The sequence below is a fragment of the Nanorana parkeri genome, unplaced genomic scaffold (assembly GCF_000935625.1).
Source record: "Nanorana parkeri isolate BGI_ZX_2015 unplaced genomic scaffold, ASM93562v1 scaffold272, whole genome shotgun sequence".
Lineage (NCBI taxonomy): Eukaryota > Metazoa > Chordata > Amphibia > Anura > Dicroglossidae > Nanorana > Nanorana parkeri.
This window is the reverse complement of record NW_017306540.1, coordinates 766,132-786,609: the sequence shown is the minus strand read 5'-3', so window position 1 is coordinate 786,609 and position 20,478 is coordinate 766,132. Positions and strand designations below refer to the sequence as shown.

The following is a 20,478-nucleotide window of genomic DNA, read 5'->3' as shown; positions in this document are numbered from 1 at the left end:
ACAAAATTTGCCGGGGATCAAATCATTATTTTCCTCACTGTATAAAACACAGTGGTGGGGAACCTGGGTGATGTCATTAACCAAAAAGGGTCATAACCATATCTGGTCAATGACTTTGCCCGGGATCCCCAGCTGTTTTTACATTTTAGCAGCTAGGGATTCGGATGGGGTGAGCCGACTAGTTTGGACCAGTTTGTTTGTAGAACCGTGAAACATGAGTGTGACCCAAACCAGAATCTCAACCAAAGTCATTAGCAAGGACCATCAATGGCCAATCCATAGAATGCTGATATTTCAGTGTTGGGTATACACCTACCTACCTACCTACACCTACATTCTACTTAGATAATTTTAGTTATGAGGTCTCTGTGTCTGAGATTTCAGCTACACCCACCTACCTCAACCATTATAAGGGGTCTACTTTAATATAATATAGAGTTGCTGCCGCAGGATGTAAGCCAAAGGCTCTTACAATGATATCTTGGTGCTGGAGTCCCTGAGAGTTATGAGGCGTCAGTAGATAATTCAACATAAAGCCATACTCCAAAACCTGAACAATGTAGTTTGGATGGATTAACCCTTTAAACCCACAATCCCAAAACGATGGGAACCTTTACTGGATGTACTATAGACAAGGACTAAACTACCGAACAGAGAGTAAATTCTTTTCAATGACACCTATGTGAAGAAATTACAGTATAAGATAGTATGGTGACTGCTCTACTTCACATCAATCATCATCCTACATTACACAGACACTTCTATAATCACTAACATAAATGGAATCAAATTAAATCGATTTTGAGCAGGGTGAAAGCGTTGGTTCCTCGCAGACCACACTAGTTAAACACCTTCTGAACATTTTATTTAATTGTCCGATATCGAGGAGCAAAGCATCACTCCTTTCTAAGCTGCGCTATTCATCTTAATAAAGGGAAGGCTTTTGTGGCAGAAAATGTCCCTGAACATCTATTGAAATCATTTACTCATTCCTGCTCCCATCCATTTAAAGCATTCATTTAGCTTGTAACCTGGAACAATTCTTGTCAGGAAGACAGAAGAGGTCTGTGGAATGAAAATAGGCCACTGCTTAGAAAAGGACTTGGCAAAATGTTTTCCATTCTCAGCTGCCAGAGTACAAGGCAACCAATTGGAGAAGAGGAGGCAACTTCATATGATCCGCTATTTAAATTCCTGACAGCATCACTGAATGCCACCTAAATATAGACAATATGGATGACATGGGAAAGATACAGCACTGTTTGTTCTGACAAAACATCAGCAGAATTACCTGTGAACACATCACTAACCTGATACTTTGTAAATAAAGGTCATATTAAAGAGGAACTCTAGACACTATTCACAGGTAACATAAGGCCCTGCTACCCTTTTGTGGTTTCAGTGGTAGAACACTCCACTACAGTGCATGGATGCTGAATTACATCCCTCCCATTTTGCAAGCTTCCCTATGGGTCCTTCAATGTGATGTGCACCATTGCTGTCTTTAGGACAACAATGGTTGACTGTAAAGTAAATGTCCCAAGAAAAAAATACTTGAGAAGCTGGGAGATGTAAAACAATGGAGCTTTAAATACAGACTTGGTGTTCGCTGCAGGACTGCTATTTGGTTGGCTGACCTGGAACAAGTTTGCATTGTTTTTCAGATCAGTAGTTAAGACATGATGAAGCTGATCGCCCCAGAGCACCTTTGGAAACAAGTCAGTAAGAGGAGTTCCCATAATTCTGTCCTCAAGTTTCCACTACAGGGACCAGTTTAAAAAAAAAAAAAAAAAAAAAATACATGTTGACTCATACTATATGTGGAAAAACTCAGATGGCACCAGACTCATGTGCTGGCACAGTCTATCAATCAGCACCAGACACTGGGAGAAAGGCACATCTGATACCTGCTCACAGCAAAAACCATGCAGCTCTGCAGAGAACATAACCCCTCCTAATGGTCCAATATAACGGGCACTATTTCGCATGATTCTGAACACTTTAGATAAGTCTTGCAAAATGGAAGTGGCACGGGATCTAGATTTCTAGGCCTGGCATTTAATCCCAATATTTTCTGCAGGTTATGATACAACTAATGCCGCACTCTAGCCCCACCACCATGCAGGTCCCATATTCAACCTTCATAGATGAAGCTAGCCACATTTGTCCCTACCTTGCCGGACAAACCTCCAGGGAACTTTATGGAGGAACACGGACTGTCCAGTCAAGCTACAGGCAAACTGACACATGATTCTCCCACACAATGCACTGGACCATCCTTTAAAAATTAGGGTAGGTGTATTCAGGATTACTTTTGTTTAAAAAGTTTAATAAACCCCTACTGTAGAGTTGCCTGTTTGTGATGTGTGGCTGGGTCCAAGCTCATTTTTGGTCACATGGGGCAAGAAAAAACAAAATAAATACATCATAATGCATGTAACATTGTTATTGCAAAATTCTATGGTATGACTGGAGATTTTTTGAGAAATGCTACAGACTGCATACAGAAATGCTACAGACTGCGTGAGCAAAATATTACACACACACACACACACACACACACAGATAGATATACACACACAAATACATACACACACACACACAAATAGCTTTGTATGTTGGCGTTTTGCACACTGCTGCCCATTTGGCCAACACTTGAAAGGTCTGCTTACTATGCACCTTGAAAGTCAGAGCAATAGAGCAATTAATGTTCTCACTATCTGAACTAGATCAGCTGCTATTGGAGACAGTCACAAAGGTGAAATATGGAACGATAAGCGGTACCTGGCTGTCTCTTCAATCTGGATGTCATCCACTGATGCTGTCACACAGGCACAACCAGCATGTCTTTCAGCTGAAAAGAAAAAAGGATCATTTAGAGGACAAAGACAACATATAACACATGATGAGCCTCTAGTAGGAAGTGTATTGTTCTCTATGAAACTGGCCAAAGACAGAACTTCAGCTTAAAGTGATATTAACGTCAAATGCTTTTAAACTATTTCAAATGCTGATTAAATAATTTACAATGGATGCTGCTTGTTGACGTTTAAAAGTTTTAGTTTCCTGCAGAATAAGCTGGTCCCCTGAGCACTGGCCCTGATATCCTGTTTTAGGGAGCTGTGCAATGCACATGGCTGAGGATCCACTGCAGTTCTCATAAGGTAGGAAGATGGGGGTGGAATTTTTTTTGGAGTGTGCATTAGAATGTCTGTGAGTGTGTGAGATTGTCTATGCATGTCACTGTTTTTGAAGGCCCGTTCACACTAGTACAGTGCATCAATCTCACAGTCCTGCGCGATTAATGCACTGTACCACACGTTCTGGTTTGGGAGGTATGTTGCGTTGTCATTCATTTGAATGGTACCCCAAACGCACCTCTCACCCACAGTTCAATCGCCTGTACCGGAACACGGGGTGCCGCAATGCTGTGCATTTTATTTCAGTGTGACTTGGGTCGCGGCTTAACGACCGAGGACAAATGTGGGCCCTGAGGTTACACAAGTTGAGAACCACTGACCTAGATTCTTTACGTTTCATTTCTTTACGGTTGAGAAACACATGTGCTCTTTTCCAGCTGAATGCTAGTTTTGTAAATTATTATATACTTAGATAATAAATGTCCAGTATGTCATGAGATTCCTATTGAACGGTACTTTTTACTACTCATGTGTCTATTCATTGTTTCCACAATTGGTTTGCCATATCATATAAAAGGTTTTCATTCAAATCCCCCAAAATGAATTCAATGTAAAATCTAAAGCTGACCACAAGTGTTATGATCGGATTGTATATAACAATATAGTCACTGATAGTTCTAAAGGTGATTGCAATGTGATTATAACACATGAAGGTCAGCTGGAAATCCCTCAAAGACTGCTTTATCTATTTTAGGTACTTTTATAGGACACTTATGACACACACATCTTTGCAGCCTAGTAGAATGGTGTCATAAGGCCCTGTAAAGTAGCCAAGCTCGCTTCGTGATGGACTATAATTTCAATACAAATGGTAAACCAAGTGTGAGATTGTAGTCCATCTTTAGGTTATATTTATATTATTTTAATACTGTAACATACAAAAAAAAAAACTATGTGCGGTATAATATTTAATACATGTGTATATTTAAAATATAGACAGAAGCAAACCCTGTATGTATGGATTGTGAAAATTAAGATTTATACTTAAACTGTTTATATAGCTGGGGTAACCCACATTAAAAACATAAATCCACATTTCAAAAAAACAAACCATTTTAAAACATGTTTCAAATATTTTTTAAAGATGTTTTTTGGGTGTGACTAAATATTTAATAAATATGTATATCTGAGATGTAGACAGAAGCAGACCCAGTACATATAGATTGTAAAAATGAAGATGTATCATTTGGCAGCTTATATAGCTGGAGGAATCTGCATTAAGAGCATTAAAAAAAAAAAATTGTAAAAACATCTAAAAAATCTTTTCTCAATGATCTGGTATAGTCTTCAATAAATATGTATATTTGAGATATAGACACAAGCAGACCCAGTGTGCATGGAAGGTTTATGCTTTTAATGTGGACTACCCCAGCTATATAAACTATAAAAGTATAATTCCTAACTTTTAGGCTTCATTCACACTTGCCACTTGTGTTTTTGTCCTCCTACATGCAGAGAAAAATCTGTCAGGTAAGATGCTGCGTTCAAACTCTGTGTTAAAAGACACGTGTTTACATGCATCTGGTACCAAATCTTAGCATCAAAATTCATTTACTGCGCGTTTTGGTGCGTAGTAAACACATTGAAATTCAATGCGTGAATAGATCCATTGGAAATCATTAGATGCATATATATGCGTTTACAAAAGCTTTTGAAATGCATACAAACGCACCTATTGTGCACATATTGTGAATGTAGGCTTACAATCCTTACATAATGGATCTGCTTCTTTCTATACCTCAAATATACATTATTTTGTGATTTAGGATTTAATGTAACTTTTTTTAAATACTGTGGCTGAAATAAAACTTAAAATATTTTATATTTGATTTATAGTAAGCAGACCCAGTATGTATAGATTGTAAAATGAGTTAAGAACTAAACCTTGCTCACTTCTACAGCTGGGGCAATCCACATTAATAGCATAAAGTCATTTTTTTGTATTGAAGATTTTAGTGGTACATAGCTTAAAGCTTAGTAGGGGGTCTCGGCAATCATTTGCATCTTTCATTCTATGAGTCTATGAGTCTGATCAATACACATCCAAATTATCACTTCTCACCTGTCCATCAGGGCAGCCATCACCATTCCCTGATACTCAGCATTACATAGGGGACTCTCTCTAAATCTAATGTCTGAAATACAATCCCTAAAGTAGATAACATGAAAAAAGAGGGCCACATCAAACATTACAATATTGAATCTAGTATAGCATCCCTTTAGAAGTTGCACCAACCAGTTTGGCTAGGTGTGTATAGGCTGGTGCTCCCAGGGAGCCATCTTACCTGCCAGGCAGGCTGTAATGTCGATCCAAGTGAGGAGCTGTCCAGCACTCAGCTCACCCCTGTGGTTGGAGTGCCAGGGGTAGACAGTGTGGCACATCTGTACCTCCCCCATCTCATATCCAGAGCCAGCTGTGCCCTCTGCTCGGGCCCTTCCATCAGACGAGGATCCAGGGAGCAGCATGCGAGTCAGGGTGACAAACTTCTGCAGCAAGTGCCTGGGGGCCAGGAGGGAAGTCCTGGATCTGGGAGCAGCAAGAACATGAAATGCCAAGTAAGCCACAGACTGCTGAGTACAATGAATACAGAGGAGGCGGAGAGCTGTGAGGATGAGGTCTGCACTGATGTACAACATGGCATATCAGGAGCAGTGATCAGCCCTAAAGATAAGGAGTCCTCAGCTAGATGGCTGCATGTGCTCTGTGTGCATGGAGGAGGCATGGGAGAATGTGGCAGGTTCAGCTTTAGTTTCCAGCAGGTGACTGTGGAAGTCAGAAGCCTCAGCTGATACAAAGTACAGCCTGTCCACAGCTGTGCTGAGGTCACTACAGTACACCACAGTGCCAGGGTCACAGGAGCTGGCTGGCATCCTGCCCAAGTGGCATCCAGCCACACCTTGCCTCTCAGCCTCACACCTCCTATTAATGCTTAATAATAATCTCAGCTACTAATCTCACAGCGAACCGTGCAGCCAAGGGAGGCTGGTCAGCTGCTTGTAGCTGTACAAGTGTTTCCAGACTCGTGTGTTCTGCACATATCTCCCTACTCCCTTTACAGGACACTGAGCACATCCTTCCCCATTCCCTTCACAGGACACATCCCTCCCAATTACCTTCACAGGACACATCCCTCCCCATTCCCTGCACGGGACCCTGTGCGCATCCCTCCCCATTCCCCACACGGGACCCTGTGCGCATCTCTCCCCATTCCCCGCACGGGACCCTGTGCGCATCTCTCCCCATTCCCCGCACAGGACCCTGTACGCATCCCTCCCCATTCCCCGCACGGGACCCTGTGCGCATCTCTCCCCATTCCCCGCACGGGACCCTGTACGCATCCCTCCCCATTCCCCGCACGGGACCCTGTGCGCATCCCTCCCCATTCCCCGCACGGGACCCTGTACGCATCCCTCCCCATTCCCCGCACGGGACCCTGTGCGCATCCCTCCCCATTCCCCGCACGGGACCCTGTGCGCATCCCTCCCCATTCCCCGCACGGCTACCCCAACACTGCAAGGATTAACTGCTCATTTTTGTCTAGGTACTGGAAAAAGCAACTAGTAGTTGCACTGCAAGCACATTAGGCGTTTTTGACATGTTCCTTGAACACACGTCAAAGCATGCAGTTTTTCCCGTGTTTGCAACGTATTTAAGGAACGCTTAGGTGTGAACGGTGACCTGAGGAAGTAGGAGCAACAAATAATGTTAAACAGATGACACAAATCGTGCAAGTTACACAAGTATCACATAGCAATCGTTACATTGTGCATTCATCCATGATAAATTGCTGCTACAATTTTATTTGTGTAGTTTATGCAATAGGGAGTCATTTGTTTCATCGCTTTACTAACCTACCACCATTGTATGAAATAAATCAGCAGTGCAAGGCTATAGTAACTCTTGTTATAGCAGGAAATTTAACTCTATCATGGTAATTGCTTCAGTAGGAATGTATTGATTTCAGTTAGGCAATTCTCACCAAGGAATAACATTTCGTGCCAACAATATTCTGACACTACCTGGATACATGGGATTAGGATCCGTGGCCTCGGATCACCACTCCTGTATCATGATAAAAGCAGATTTTTTATTTACTAGCATACAATTGTTATATACAGTACATGGCTAGAACTATCAATTCGCCACCATTTTCCATGTTCTATAAAAAGAATTGTGCATTGAAATGACACAGCAGCATGAATATTGTCCGCTTTACAAATTAGTAGGTGGCAACTACAATAGTTAAATCTATAAATGTTTTATGGGACTTCAATATTCACCATAATCCACATTGCTAGGAGTCCTAAAATCTATCATTTAAATGATGATGTTCTTGTATTCAGATTAACGAGAATGTTTATAGAATATTAAATCTCTGTTGTAACAAAGCCCTGTAATGTTTAATGTGCGTGAATCCTTACCTGCTGGCCATCTGTATCACCGACTCCTTGAATGCTACAATCTTCTGACTATTCCGTGGACCTGTTTATGCTATTTTAACCACCCAGCACTAAAATCCCTCTCTTGTGTCCAGATCTGGGTCTCACTCTAAACTGTGAGAACTGAGGTCAGCATTTGGCTTAGACTAGGACACACAGAGAGCTATTATGTGGAGCAGCAGAACCCCGCAGTATGCATTGTCTATAAGCACTATTCCAGGGGAGGGGTGCTCACTGGACTTTAAATCCATTTCTACTTCAGGTCATGTTTTCAGGATCCCCGTCAAAGCACAGACTATGATCTTTTCCAGCAAAGGGTGAGGAATCCATTCCTTAGTAGAATCAGTATACAGGCCAAGATCAAGTTGTCAGGACATTCTCATTTGAATGCATATTGGATAATCAGTGGTTAACTTTAATTAGGGACTAAGACACCTGTTTAATGTAGTGAGTTTACACTTTGGGCACACCCTGAGGTTGACTGAAGGGAAACCTGTAGTAAGAAAAAACAAGCAGATTACCATGGCTGACTCCTGGTACATACTATTATCTAGCACTGATGCTAGTCCATTGTCTTGAATAGTTTCTGGCTTCACTTGCTGCATACTTTTTCTGGGCCAGGGACTCAGAAGACATTGTGGCCATCGGATCAGCTTGAATGCAAAGCATCTACAGGTCCATTCACACATATAGCGGTGACGTGCATTATACTTCAATGGATCAATGCAGGTCATTGCAAGGACACATAGAAAACAATTATTTTCTAGGTGTCCCATTCACAACGCAACACAATGGGCGGTGCTCTGTGGTAAAATGCAAACATGTTGCATTTTATCGCAGGGGATTGCATGCCAACGCACGCAGTGCAGTGCACCATGCTGCCATATGTAGACCTGAATGGAGTTTACACATTGTAGCAAAAACAAAAATGTAAACAGTGACAGCTCTGGCCCTGTGTAATACAACGCACACTACTGGAGCTGTCACAATGCAGTAGCCCATCTGCTAAAATAGAGCACATTAGCGGGTCGGCTAGTGTGAACGGGTCCTTACTCAGTCATGGCATCCTCCGTACCTCTTACTACAGGTTTTTGTAATGGACTATTTGTTTTCTTGGCCCAGTAAACCTGTGTTCATTTCAAACGTGCATTAAGTGCACAACAATTTAATTTATAGCAACTTTTCCTCCATGCATTCGGATGTTAGCAAGCAATGTTCGCTGAGCAAAGTAGGAAAATAAGATTACCATAGGCCTTGTACATATAGGCTTCATCTTGTATAAGAGCAATGTGTACAACAAAGCTTTCAGCTTTAAAATCACCCTTTAGCTGCAGTTTGAAGATTTGAAAAGCATCTTTAATGGAAGTGCAGTGACCTAGGTTAAGGTGCCCATACACTGCACGATTATCGTACGATAATCGTATGCGATCGGTTTTTCGTACGATAATCGAGCAGTGTGAACGGAGACGTGCGAACGTTTCTACTGTACGGTCGCACGTCTTCTGTCGAACCAGCATGTTCAAAAACCAGCCGGGAATCGTACGATTCTCGGCTGGTTAGAACGGTGCTCGGAAGACAAATGCCGAACGGGCCGGTGTGCGCACGCGCACACTGCCCGTTCAGCATTGCGGTCATCGGAAGCCCGCCCCTCAGGGGGGCGGGCTTGCGATGATCGAGAGTGCGATCTGCCTGTCCAAGATAGGCAGATCGTACGTTTTTTTAATCCCTGTACAACCATCGCAAGACTAAGGTCTTGCGATGGTTGTAGAGTGTATGGCCACCTTTACAGGGGACACAGGTAATAGGATACAAAGCAATGTTGATTTGGATCAATCACATTTCATTTTGTACCAATTTAGAACAGACGGAAACATTCAAGACACATGCTGCAGGTTACTACACTGTTTTTTGCTCTTTGACTTATTTAATATGTCCAGTAGATTTTTGTAGTATAAAAGATGCAAAGTATTTTGCAGAAGCAGGTCTAGACACTGCATGGAGAAAGGCACCACAACTTTAAAGGGTGAAAGAAAAAATAGAAAATATTTATAATAGAAAATATAGTCTGCTCTGCTGGACTCAGAAGTTCTAAGGTGGTAAGATGGATCAGACAGCAAATGGTGGTGTGGTTGTGGGTGAGCTGGTTTCAGCTTTAAGGTGCCCATACACTTTACAACCATCGCAAGACCTTAGTCTTGCAATGGTTGTAAAGTAATTAAAAAAACGTACGATCTGCCCATCTTGGACAGGCAGATCGTACTTGCGATCATTGCAAGCCCGCCCCCTTGAGGGGCGGACTTCCAATGACTGCAATGCTGAAGGGCAGTGTGCGCGTGCGCACACCGGCCCGTTCGGCATTTGTCACCCGAGCACCATTCAAACCAGCCGAAAATCGTAAGATTTTCGGCTGGTTTTCTAGCATGCTCCTTAGACAAAAACGTGCGACCGTACAGTAGACACGGTCGCACGCCTTCAATCACACTGCACGATTCTCTTACGATTGCGGGATTTTTACAATGTTTATTGACATCAGAGGCAGCTCTAGACTTTGTGAGGCCTAAAGCTGGCCATACACCTATAGATTTTCTGCAGATTTTTTATGGTCAGATGGAAAAAGTGCAACAGATTCCCCCATCTACGCTAAACTGTGTGGATGGAGGAATCTCACACTGGGCCAAGCTTCAGTATCTTGCTAGTCGGCCCCGCTGGCTCTCAAAATACCTGAACAATCTGATTGGATGCAGGCATTGTTCAGGTATTTTGGGAGCCAGCGGGGCTGACTTGCAAGATACTGAGGCTTGGCCCAGTGGGAGATTCCTCCATCCACACAGTTTAGCGTAGATGGGGGAATTTGTTGCACTTTTTCCATCTGGCCATAGAAAACCTGCAGATAATCTATAGGTGTATGGCCAGCTTTAGGCGAAACTCAAACATTAGGCTCCATCTGACATATGCACATATACATACACTCATATATACAAAAATGCAAACTCATTTACTCATGCATGCACACACCCATACACCATTATTTATAATACAGGTTTAAGAAGTCAGAACAACTCTGGGGATCTTCTTAAAAAATAGCAGCAGATTTTCTTAAACATTAGGATGTGTGTTAAACCATTTTACATAATAATTACACTTAAATAAATGGGGAAAGGTTCGTTTTTCCCCCCAATTGATTGAAGACTCATATCTCTTAAACCTATAAAATGACCTCGTAGGTTTAGGAGATATGCCCTCTGTTTTCTTCCCCATCCCTCATATGCCCTCTGTTTTTTCACCATCTTCATATGCCCCCTGGACTCTCTCCATCTCCCCTGCTTCTCTCCCCCATCTCACTCTCCCCCCTGCACCTCTCCCCCATGTTCCCATGCCGAAGAGGACAAGGGCCTCTTCCCCACAACTCTGACACGGTGGTTGTGGGAGTCTGTGTGCAAGGGGGCATATTTGCAGCGGGGTACCCCTTTAATTAAGGGGCACCCAGATGCCACCGCCCTCCCCTTGTGAATGAGTAAGGGGTACTTGTAATTCAAAGTAAATAAACAAACCACACTTTTAGAGAAAATCCTTTAATTGAAATTTTTGTAAATTTTTGACTATTCCTTTAATTAAAAAAGAAAAAAAAAATGGCTCCATCTACAGCGTCAATCATGCCAAAATTAAAAAAAGTCCCGCCGCATGACGCCCGTCCGAACCCGACGAAATCTCGCAGCAAAATGACATTCAGCCCGAAAGTCTGACGTCACTCCGCCCACTTGACATTGTCAGCTGTCAAATACAACATAGCATTCAGGAGCTCCCAAATACCATTCGGGTCTGTGAGCAGAGGTGTCATAATACTTTTCATACGCAGTGAACGAACAAAATGAACACGAAACGAATGTTCTTAGATACTACCGCTAACTAATTTAGTCCGATTACGAAAAGAAATTGACATTCGGACCCGAATCCTGAAAAACAAAATAACGCAAAATCCGGATCAAAACGAAACTAAACACATTTTTTGCTGGTGCACATATCTACTGGTCAGCATGGGCACCCTGACTGGTCTGCGGCTACACAGCCCTAGACGCAACAAACTGTGATGCACTGTGTGTTCAGATACCTTTCTTCCCTGTCCACGTGCATCAATGAGCCTTGGCCGCCCATGACCCTGCCACCGGTTCACCGATTTCCTTCCTTGAACCACCTTTGGAAGGTCCTGACCAATGCAGACCAGGAACATCTCACCAGAGCTCCAGTTTTGGAGTTGCCCTGACCCACTCGTCTAGCAATCACCATTTGGTGTCAAAGTCACTCAAATCCTTATGCTTGCCCATTTTTTCTGCTTCCAACACATCATCTTCCGGGACAAAATGTTCACTTGCTGCCTAAGGCTGGGCACACACCTTACAACCATTGCAACACTTTTGTCTTGCGATGGTTGTAAGATACTTAAAAAAACGTACGATCTGCCTATGTTGCATAGGCAGATCGTATTTGCAATGATCGCAAGCCACGCCAAATGAGGGGCGGGCTTCTGATGACCGCAATGCCGAACGGGCAGTGTGCGCTTGCGCACACCGGCCCGTCCGGCTTTTATCTTACGAAAATGCTACAGACCCGCCGAACATTGTACGATGCTCGACGGGTTTTCGAACATGTCCGTAAGTTAAAAGTCGTGCGACCTTACAGTAGTAGAGGTCGCACGTCTTCCACACACCTTACGATAATCGTACGTTCGCGGGATTTCCCGCGATTATCGTACGATTATCGTAAGGTGTGTGGGGACCTTAACATATCCCCCCCACTTCCAGGTGCCAACAAGATAATCAATGTTATTCACTTCACCTGTCAGTGGTCATAATGTTATGGCTGATTGGTGTATATGCCACAGTAAATTTAGTTACAGTGAAATGGAGTCTGTGTGTAAAAATTCACGTGGCAGCGTTGCTCACAGCAACCTATCAAAGTCCAGCTGACAGTGTGAACAAAAACACGCTGTGATGGTGTATTTGTATTTATACACCAAGGTGACTTCTTGGATTATAAGAAGAGTTTCCACACTGATAAGGTTACACTCGCTTCTCAGGCAATAATAATGTGTAACTGATCCTGCCTCCCATGCGTTATCCAGTCATACACAAGTAAACAGAATTACATGTAATCTGAAGATATCTTTTATTTAGTAAATGTTCAGTACTAATTACTATGCAGTCTGTATACTTTCCAATAGTGTTGTATCTGACTCTGACTGTAGGCCAGATATCCTGAATGTATAAAGTATTGCTGGCTTTGGCACATGGTGTGGAATTTACTCTAGACAAACATAATGTGATTTTTGGATTATTTGAAAGCTGAATTCATGGTAATGTTTTTCAATCTCCTTCCTCTTCTGGAACCCCTTTTGACACAGTTAAAGTGCACCTGTGCCCAGATTATGGACATTTACAATATACATATTCTTAAGAAGCAGTAAAAGGGGTTTAAAACAAGCCATTCCTGACATCTCTAGCTGCATCTACTGTGGGGTAATCCATTCTTAAAGATCCACAAAGATTACAACCACCACATTAGAATCCGTTTCAGTTGGTTTTAGAAACTCCAGCTGTGTGTTTACAGGGCTGGCAGGCTGCCAAGATTCGGTTCTCAGGGCCCAGTCACACCATATCCAGTGCGTTCTGGCGCGGTCAGAGCTCAGAATGCACTCGCATAGATCAGGCCGAGTCGTGTTCTGTGCAGTATGATCAGAAAAAATAGTGCATGCAGGGCATTTCAGTATATTCAGGTAGGCAGCTGACCTCATTTTTTGGGACATAATGTTGCTGAACCTAAACTTGACCAACTGAAGCTACCCCAGATCATAACAATTATTCAATGGCAATCTCTTACCTATTTGCTTAGCTAAATCCAGGTGGTGACTTTTTTTTTGGCCAGGTATTGTAAATGGTTGTTTATGCACACAGCTTCCTGTTGGGGTCTTTCTGCACACCACGTGAGTCTTTTTGTTTTCTTCAGAAAGGGTGTAAGGGTGTCAATCTGCACATGGAAATGTTTCTGCATACATGGCCTCTTTATTCACCCAACATTATGACTGTTTTTTGCCATCCCTCTTTTTGTGCAGTAGAAAGTATATTATTCAATACTATGGGGATTATTCATTTAGCTGCCGAAGGCAGCCCAACAATAACCGAGGAGAAGTGAAGTGAGCCGAACAACGTTCGACTATTCTCTTCAGCCGTACATAGGCAAAAATCAGCCGTACATCGGCTACCTTCGGTCAGTCTAACATGCTCTGCATGCTCGGCTGAGCCGAAGTGCAGAGGGAGTTCGACTCAGACGATCCAACATCTGTTCTCGTAGGGGCTGAAGCGCCATTCGGCTCAGCTATCCTGCTCAGTACCTCCGAGGTAGCGAGCAGAATAGAAAATAAGTGAAAAGAATGAAAAAAAAAAAAGTTGAAAAATTATTTTAAAAAAGTTAAAAGATAGGAAAATTAAAAAATAAATACAAAATATTTTAAAGAAAATAAATAATTTAAAAAAAACTCTGCATGCCGACCCAACTGCACGTGATGAACTCCTGCCGCATAATGAAGCATCTGACAGATGCTGGCAAAAGGAAAACAATTGGGCAGAGCTAGTGGTGACAGCTAGCTCCACCTAGCTGTTTCCTACTGGCCAGCACCTGCCAAAGTCTTCTAGTCTTCTAGCAGGTCCCGGCCAATGAAAAACAACTGGGCGGGACCGTGACGTCACAGCCGCCTCCACCCAGTTGTTATTGTTTAATGACAGTTCTGCGTCTGCTTATTTGTCATCACAACTGGGCGGAGCGAGCCATGAGATCACGGCTGGGTCTGCCCAGCTGTCATTTGCGTGGAGATCGGCCGACCTTTCTCCACGCTTCGGCTGTCACGTCGCATCAGTCGAGCCGAACCACATGCCTTCGGCTCGGCTGCTGTACGAGCTATTGTGAACCAACGAAGCTACGGCTGGATCCTTCAGCTCTTTAGTGAATAACCCCCTATGTTTTGGAGACACAGTTATAACATTCAGGTTCTCACAAAGTAATGGCATTTGCCATTTAGCATAGTTTTGACCAATTGTGGTAATTTGAAGTGATGTTTGGTTTAAGCAGATTAGCATCATTGATTGCATTTCCCATCTTTATGGTTGAAGGGAAACTTGACCCACCAATTTAATGTTACCAAAATAGTTAATTTTAAGGCACGCCTACTGTTAAGGTTGCCAGTGTGCTTATTTCAGCTCTCAACTGAACTTTTAAGCCATCAAATGGCTGGTGCCATAGCTGATCACATTCAGCACCGCAATCCAAATAAGGCTAAGGTGGCACCTTCCTTGACCGTAGGGGTTGGAGGTTGTAGTTCTGCTTTTTTTTTTGTTTCAAAGTTTTTATTGGGTTATAACAACATATAACATACAAAATGCAGTACAGTAGTCAATACTGAGGGGAGCATTACAGAGGAACATGGTAACGTTAGACATCTTGGGTGGTTCAAAATTGGGAACTCAGGGTCACCAGGTTCCTCGGGACAGTTGAGCATCCAAAGGTGGGAGAACAGCCTGGATAAGGGAATCCTAAGTGCTGTAGTCCAGAGTACAGGGTGGAAGTAGAAGGAGGAGAAAGAAGGGGGGGAGGCACTGGGCTTGTACGGGATTAGTGGTCAAGGCGTTCAGGTTTACAGGGCGGAGAGACTATCTGGGGCCATGGAAGGGTGTGTGTGGTCTATCTGTAGTTCTGCTTTAAGTCAGAGGTTCTAATCTTATGTTACTGAGTGATTTCAATTAACCTGTCACAAACCTGGACAATTCAAACTGGGATTATGATGGAAAAAAAATGCATTAAGAGGGGGTTACCTTTATTAAAACAGCATATCAAACTGAACTACAAGGCTTGTGATAAGCTTACTTCACCCCTAGTTGGCAATTTGTTCCTTCCAGTACACCAAAATCAATGTTTTGTGAATAGGGTTGCCACCCGTACGGTTTTTACACGGACAGTACGGGTTTCGGATCCTGTGTACGGGTGGGAGGCAGGCTCCCACCCGTACACAGGATTCAAACGGCAGACTTGCTCACCTGGCGGCGGGTGGTGAGCGGCGGGCAGTGAGCGCCGGGCAGCGAGCGGTTGAATGATGTGTCTGTTCACAAGAGGTTAAAATTGCTCAATAGCAGGAGATGAAAATCACCCCAGACATTTAGCCCTAAGAATTTTGAAATGTAGGTATGTAATTGTAAGATAAATATTTGTCTTGGTCATCAAGTAGTTAAATGTGATTCTACACCCCGACATCCTGAAATTACTGTAAGACAGCTGTATGATTAGAAACTAAAACAGAATTTGTATAGTATTCTCAATCGGGAATGAGTTTACTAAACACTGTTCTTGTGCATATTCTATACTAATCTTTCAGGGACCATAAACACCAGATCCCCAGGCAGTATTTAACGTTATAAAACTTCAATTCAGGTGAACAGAACAAGATTCTGCAGTGTGATTGACCCCCACAGACATCATCCTTCCAGACTATGGATTATAATTACCCTGCAGCATAACAGTGATGAGCCACACAGCGAACAAATGATGCGGAAAGGGGAAGATTTTCACATGGTTTTTAGATTTGGTGCTGTTGCCAAGCCATTTTGCTGGAGAAGAAACCAGAATCCAGCTGTTACAGGAGCACAAGCACATACAATATTCTAAATGTAAGCTTGCGGGTTCTGAGGAGCCAGTGCCAAATAGCTGTTATTGTTCAGTTTGAGCACTGGTACATGTGTTGTAACCACAGATGCCATCATAACCAGCCGCTGAGATGTGTAAACCTCCTTCCATAGAGAATTCCCTGTCTGATATTAATCAAAGCTTGACAGCCTATGACATGTAAGAATATAGGGCAAGGTAGTATTTAAGATATACACTGATCAGCCATTATGACCACTGACAGGTGAAGTGAATAACACCTGGAAGTGGGGGGGATATATTAGGCCAGTGAGGGGACATTTTGTCCCAGAAGTTGATGTGTTGGAAGCAGAAAAAATGGCCAAATGTAAGGATTTGAGACTTTGACAAGGGCCAAATTGTGATTGCTGGAAGACTGGGTCAGATAAACGCCAGAACTGCAGCTCTTGTGGGATGTTCCGGGTCTGCAGTGGTTAGGACCTACCAAAAGCGGTCCAAGTAAGAAAAACTGGTGAACCGAGGACAGGGTCATGGGCAGCCAAAGCTCATTGATGTGTGTGGGGAGCTAAGGCTGGCTTATGTAGAAGAGATACTGTAGCTCACATTGCTGGAAAAGTTGCTGGTTCTGGTAGAAAGTTGCCAGTTGCCACAGACTGGTTAGGGTGCCTATGCTGACTCGTGCCCAATGCCAAAAGCGCCTACAATGGGCATGTGGGTATCAGGACTTGACCACAGAGCAATGGAAGAAGGTGGCCTGGTCTGATTAATCATGTTTTCTTTTACATCATGTGGATGGCCAGGTGCATGTGCATTGCTTACCTGGGGAAGAGATGGCACTAGAATGTACTATGGGAATAAAGCAAGCCAGCGGAGGCAGTGTGATGCTTTGGGCAATGTTCTACTGGGAAACCTTGGGTCCTGCCATTCATGTGGATCTAAAGCTGTCCATACACTGTTCTATTTTTTTTCTGTTCAACCCGCAGTCTGTCAGAATACCCAAACAGAGCTGGCAGTAGATTTTCCAACTGGCTCCTTCAATCAGCTGATGGAGGGATGCCGGCCGAAAGGGTGCCGACAGCGGCACCCACTGTGTGAAATTCGTAGTGTATGGCCAGCTATACATTCAAACATTGTTGCCGACCAAGTACACCCCTTCATGGAGACCGTATTCCCTGATGGCAGTGGCCTCTTTCAGCAGGATTTGCTACACTACAAAATTGGTTGAATAACACGAGTTTGAGGTTTTGACTTGGCCTCCAGATCTCAGTCCAATCGAATATCTGTGGAATGTGCTGGAAAAACAAGTCCAATCCATGAAGACCCCACCTCGCACCTTACAGGACTTAAAGGATCTGCTACTGACAGCTTGGTGCCAGATATCACAGCATGCCTGACAAAAGGGGGACCTACTCAATATAATGTGGGTGGTCATAATGTTATGGTTGACCGGGAGTGTAAATGCAGTTACTAATATTTGCTACCCATCATGCTCCCTTATATCTGTCCAAGTAGTATCTACTGCAAATAATTTGAGCATTTTCCTCGATGACCTGGGAGGAGAATGCAGAAGAATGCGGTGTCTACCAAGTGGGAGCAACCAGGACTCTTTCCATTTTTTTAATTAGCAGAAGGCATTATTTTAAGAAGCATGTCACTACTGTGATGTCATAGTAAGTATGATGAAATCAGGGCAGAATTTTCATCACTGAAGCCTGTAAGTACACAGTCTTTGGCACCCAAGGCATCACCCTTCTGCTATTAGTCTTCCGAGCACGCTTTAAAACCTGCCGAAAATCTACGATTTTTGGCGGGTTGGTGGCGTGGTCGGAAGACAAATGCCGCATGGGCCGGTGTGCGCAAGCGCACACTGCCTGCTCAGCACTGCAATCATCGGAAGCACTCTCCTCAGCGGGGCGGGCTTGCGATGATCACAAGTACAATCTGCCTGTCCAAGATGGGCAGATCGTACGAAATGTTAATGACCTTACAACCATCGCACAACAAAAGTCGTGCGATGGTTGTAAGGTGTATGGCCAGCCTTAGAATAGTTTAACAATATGTAGATTAGCTTTTACAGTATCCAATGACTATAACTCTGATGCTGGACAAGTGTTGGAAGGTAATGATAAGAAGAAAGTAGCCTCTTTGCCTCTGGTGCCTATAGGCACAAGCCTACTGTGCCAAATGGTAAATACAGCCCTGAATGCCATTGTTAGTCTATCATGATAATTAACATTGTGTCCCCATAGCATGTACATGTGACGGTGAGAATTTATAGTCAGAATTGTAGAATCAGAAGTGAAGTAAATAGTGAAAAATGAATATATGATCCATTTAATGGGCCTGATTTGAAACTCCAAGCTGCTAAGTTGACACTGCAGATATGACCTGCATAAGTCTTCCTTTCTGTGCCCTGTAATTCCTCTATTTCAGCTGGTGTGTAGGGTGGTGAATATAGAAAAACAAACTAAGATCGCAGGAGACAAACACACAACTAAATTGCGGCTCTACATTCATGTGAAGTTATTTACTCAAGGCCTTCATTTTGACAGGGGTAGGCAACCTTCACACTCCAGCAGTGGTGAAACTACAAATGCTAGCATGCCTCTGCAAGTCATGCAATGCCTCATGGGACTTGTAGTTTCCCCACAGGTGGCGTATGAAGGTGGCCTACCCCTGGGTTAGAGCATACTTCTATGGGGTTGTTTCCTAGAATGGGTTATAGTTATTTATATAATAACCAGAACCCCATTGTGCTACCAGTTTTTCTGTTCTGCTCGGCTCTCCATACACAGGCTGATATTTCAGAATATTAGATCAAATTCTTTAACAAGGTGATTATAAGCACATGGACGATGGCACCGCATTTTTCAACTATATCTACATTTGATTCATTATAAGGCCCCACTTACGCATCGAATTGGGGCCATCTCATGAATTGCTCTGTGAGACTCATGTGAACAGCTGTGTTCAGCCAATGCAGGGCAATACAGCAAGGTCACTTTACTTCTCCCCTCTCCATCATCATATACTCACTTTTCCTTCAATCCTCAATGCTCCATTTTTCCAAAGTGAAATTCCTGAAATGGTCCACCTATCAAGGCGTATGCAACTCATTCCTATTCTCCCATATGACAACACTGGTCCCTGGTGATTGGCGCAGAGCTGCACATGGGGGCAGGGAGACGGTACTCAGCCCAATATGGGGCTATGTTGCTAGTGAAGCTGAATGATCTAATTGCCCCTCCACATACAATATTAACATTCATAAATATGGTCATGCCATGACCTCTAATCAAATACATGAAATGGTGGTAAGAATGGGGAAATGCTTGTTCATCTACAGTATACAGGCAGTCCCCAGCTTATGAACAAGATAGGGACTGTAGGTTTGTTCTTAAGTTGAATTTGTATGTAAGTTGGAACAGGTAAATTTTTAAGTGCAACTCCAGCCCAAATTTTACAAATTTTGGGCTGTCGTGGAAACAAGGGTTGGTGATAAAGCTTCAGTGGGGACACCTTTTTCCCATAACTTTTACAGGAGTGAATTTCCCTTCCTAGTTGTAGATTTCCTTTCACGTTCTGTTGTCTTAAGGACAGGAAGCGAGATTAAATCTTTCTAACGAGAATACAGACAGCAGTAAAAACCTCAGTGACCCAGGAAGAAGAGGCGGGGACCCCTCGTCTGCACGTCTAACAAGAGCCAACTCCCTGTAATGTACGTACGGTACTACAAACCAGACCCAAAAAGGCGGGCACTCCTCGTCAGCACAAGCGTGGTAGCATTAGAACTACCCCTGATGTACAGTAATAGCCTCCGTTTGTAAATAGGAGTCGTATGCAACTCGGGGACTGCCTGTATGTTGTATAGAATTGCCAAAGGCAACACATTTTGCTTTAGTAAGGTAGCACGTGCCTGTCGTAATCCCAGCAATCTGACACCTGCCAGAGTGGGAAAGAGGTTGGTCTGGGTTCCAATCCCAAGCTTACAAACTGGCCAGTCAGCTTTAAACCACAGCTGCCAAACACTCCACAACAGGAGGCCTATAAGACCATAGTGGGTTGATTTAGCTGCCAATGTATACAGTATATGCACCGCCAAAGTACAAACAGTGGTTGCATGAGCCTTCTACTGTGTACAAGTGTTATAAAATAG

General features: G+C 43.3%; 1 protein-coding gene across 1 annotated transcript in view; it reads right to left on the bottom strand.

Moving 5' to 3' along the window:
- Positions 1 to 6,133, bottom strand: part of ACOT12 (acyl-CoA thioesterase 12) — a 42,881-nt gene extending 36,748 nt beyond the window's left edge. Inside the window, exons 1-2 of the mRNA XM_018557208.1 lie at positions 5,486 to 6,133; positions 2,785 to 2,854 (exon numbers count right to left, since the gene is read on the bottom strand). Of these exons, the coding sequence (XP_018412710.1) occupies positions 2,785 to 2,854; positions 5,486 to 5,837 (422 nt within the window). The 5' untranslated portion in view covers positions 5,838 to 6,133. The remainder of the gene's footprint in view (positions 1 to 2,784; positions 2,855 to 5,485) is intronic.
- Positions 6,134 to 20,478: the final 14,345 nt, after the last annotated feature.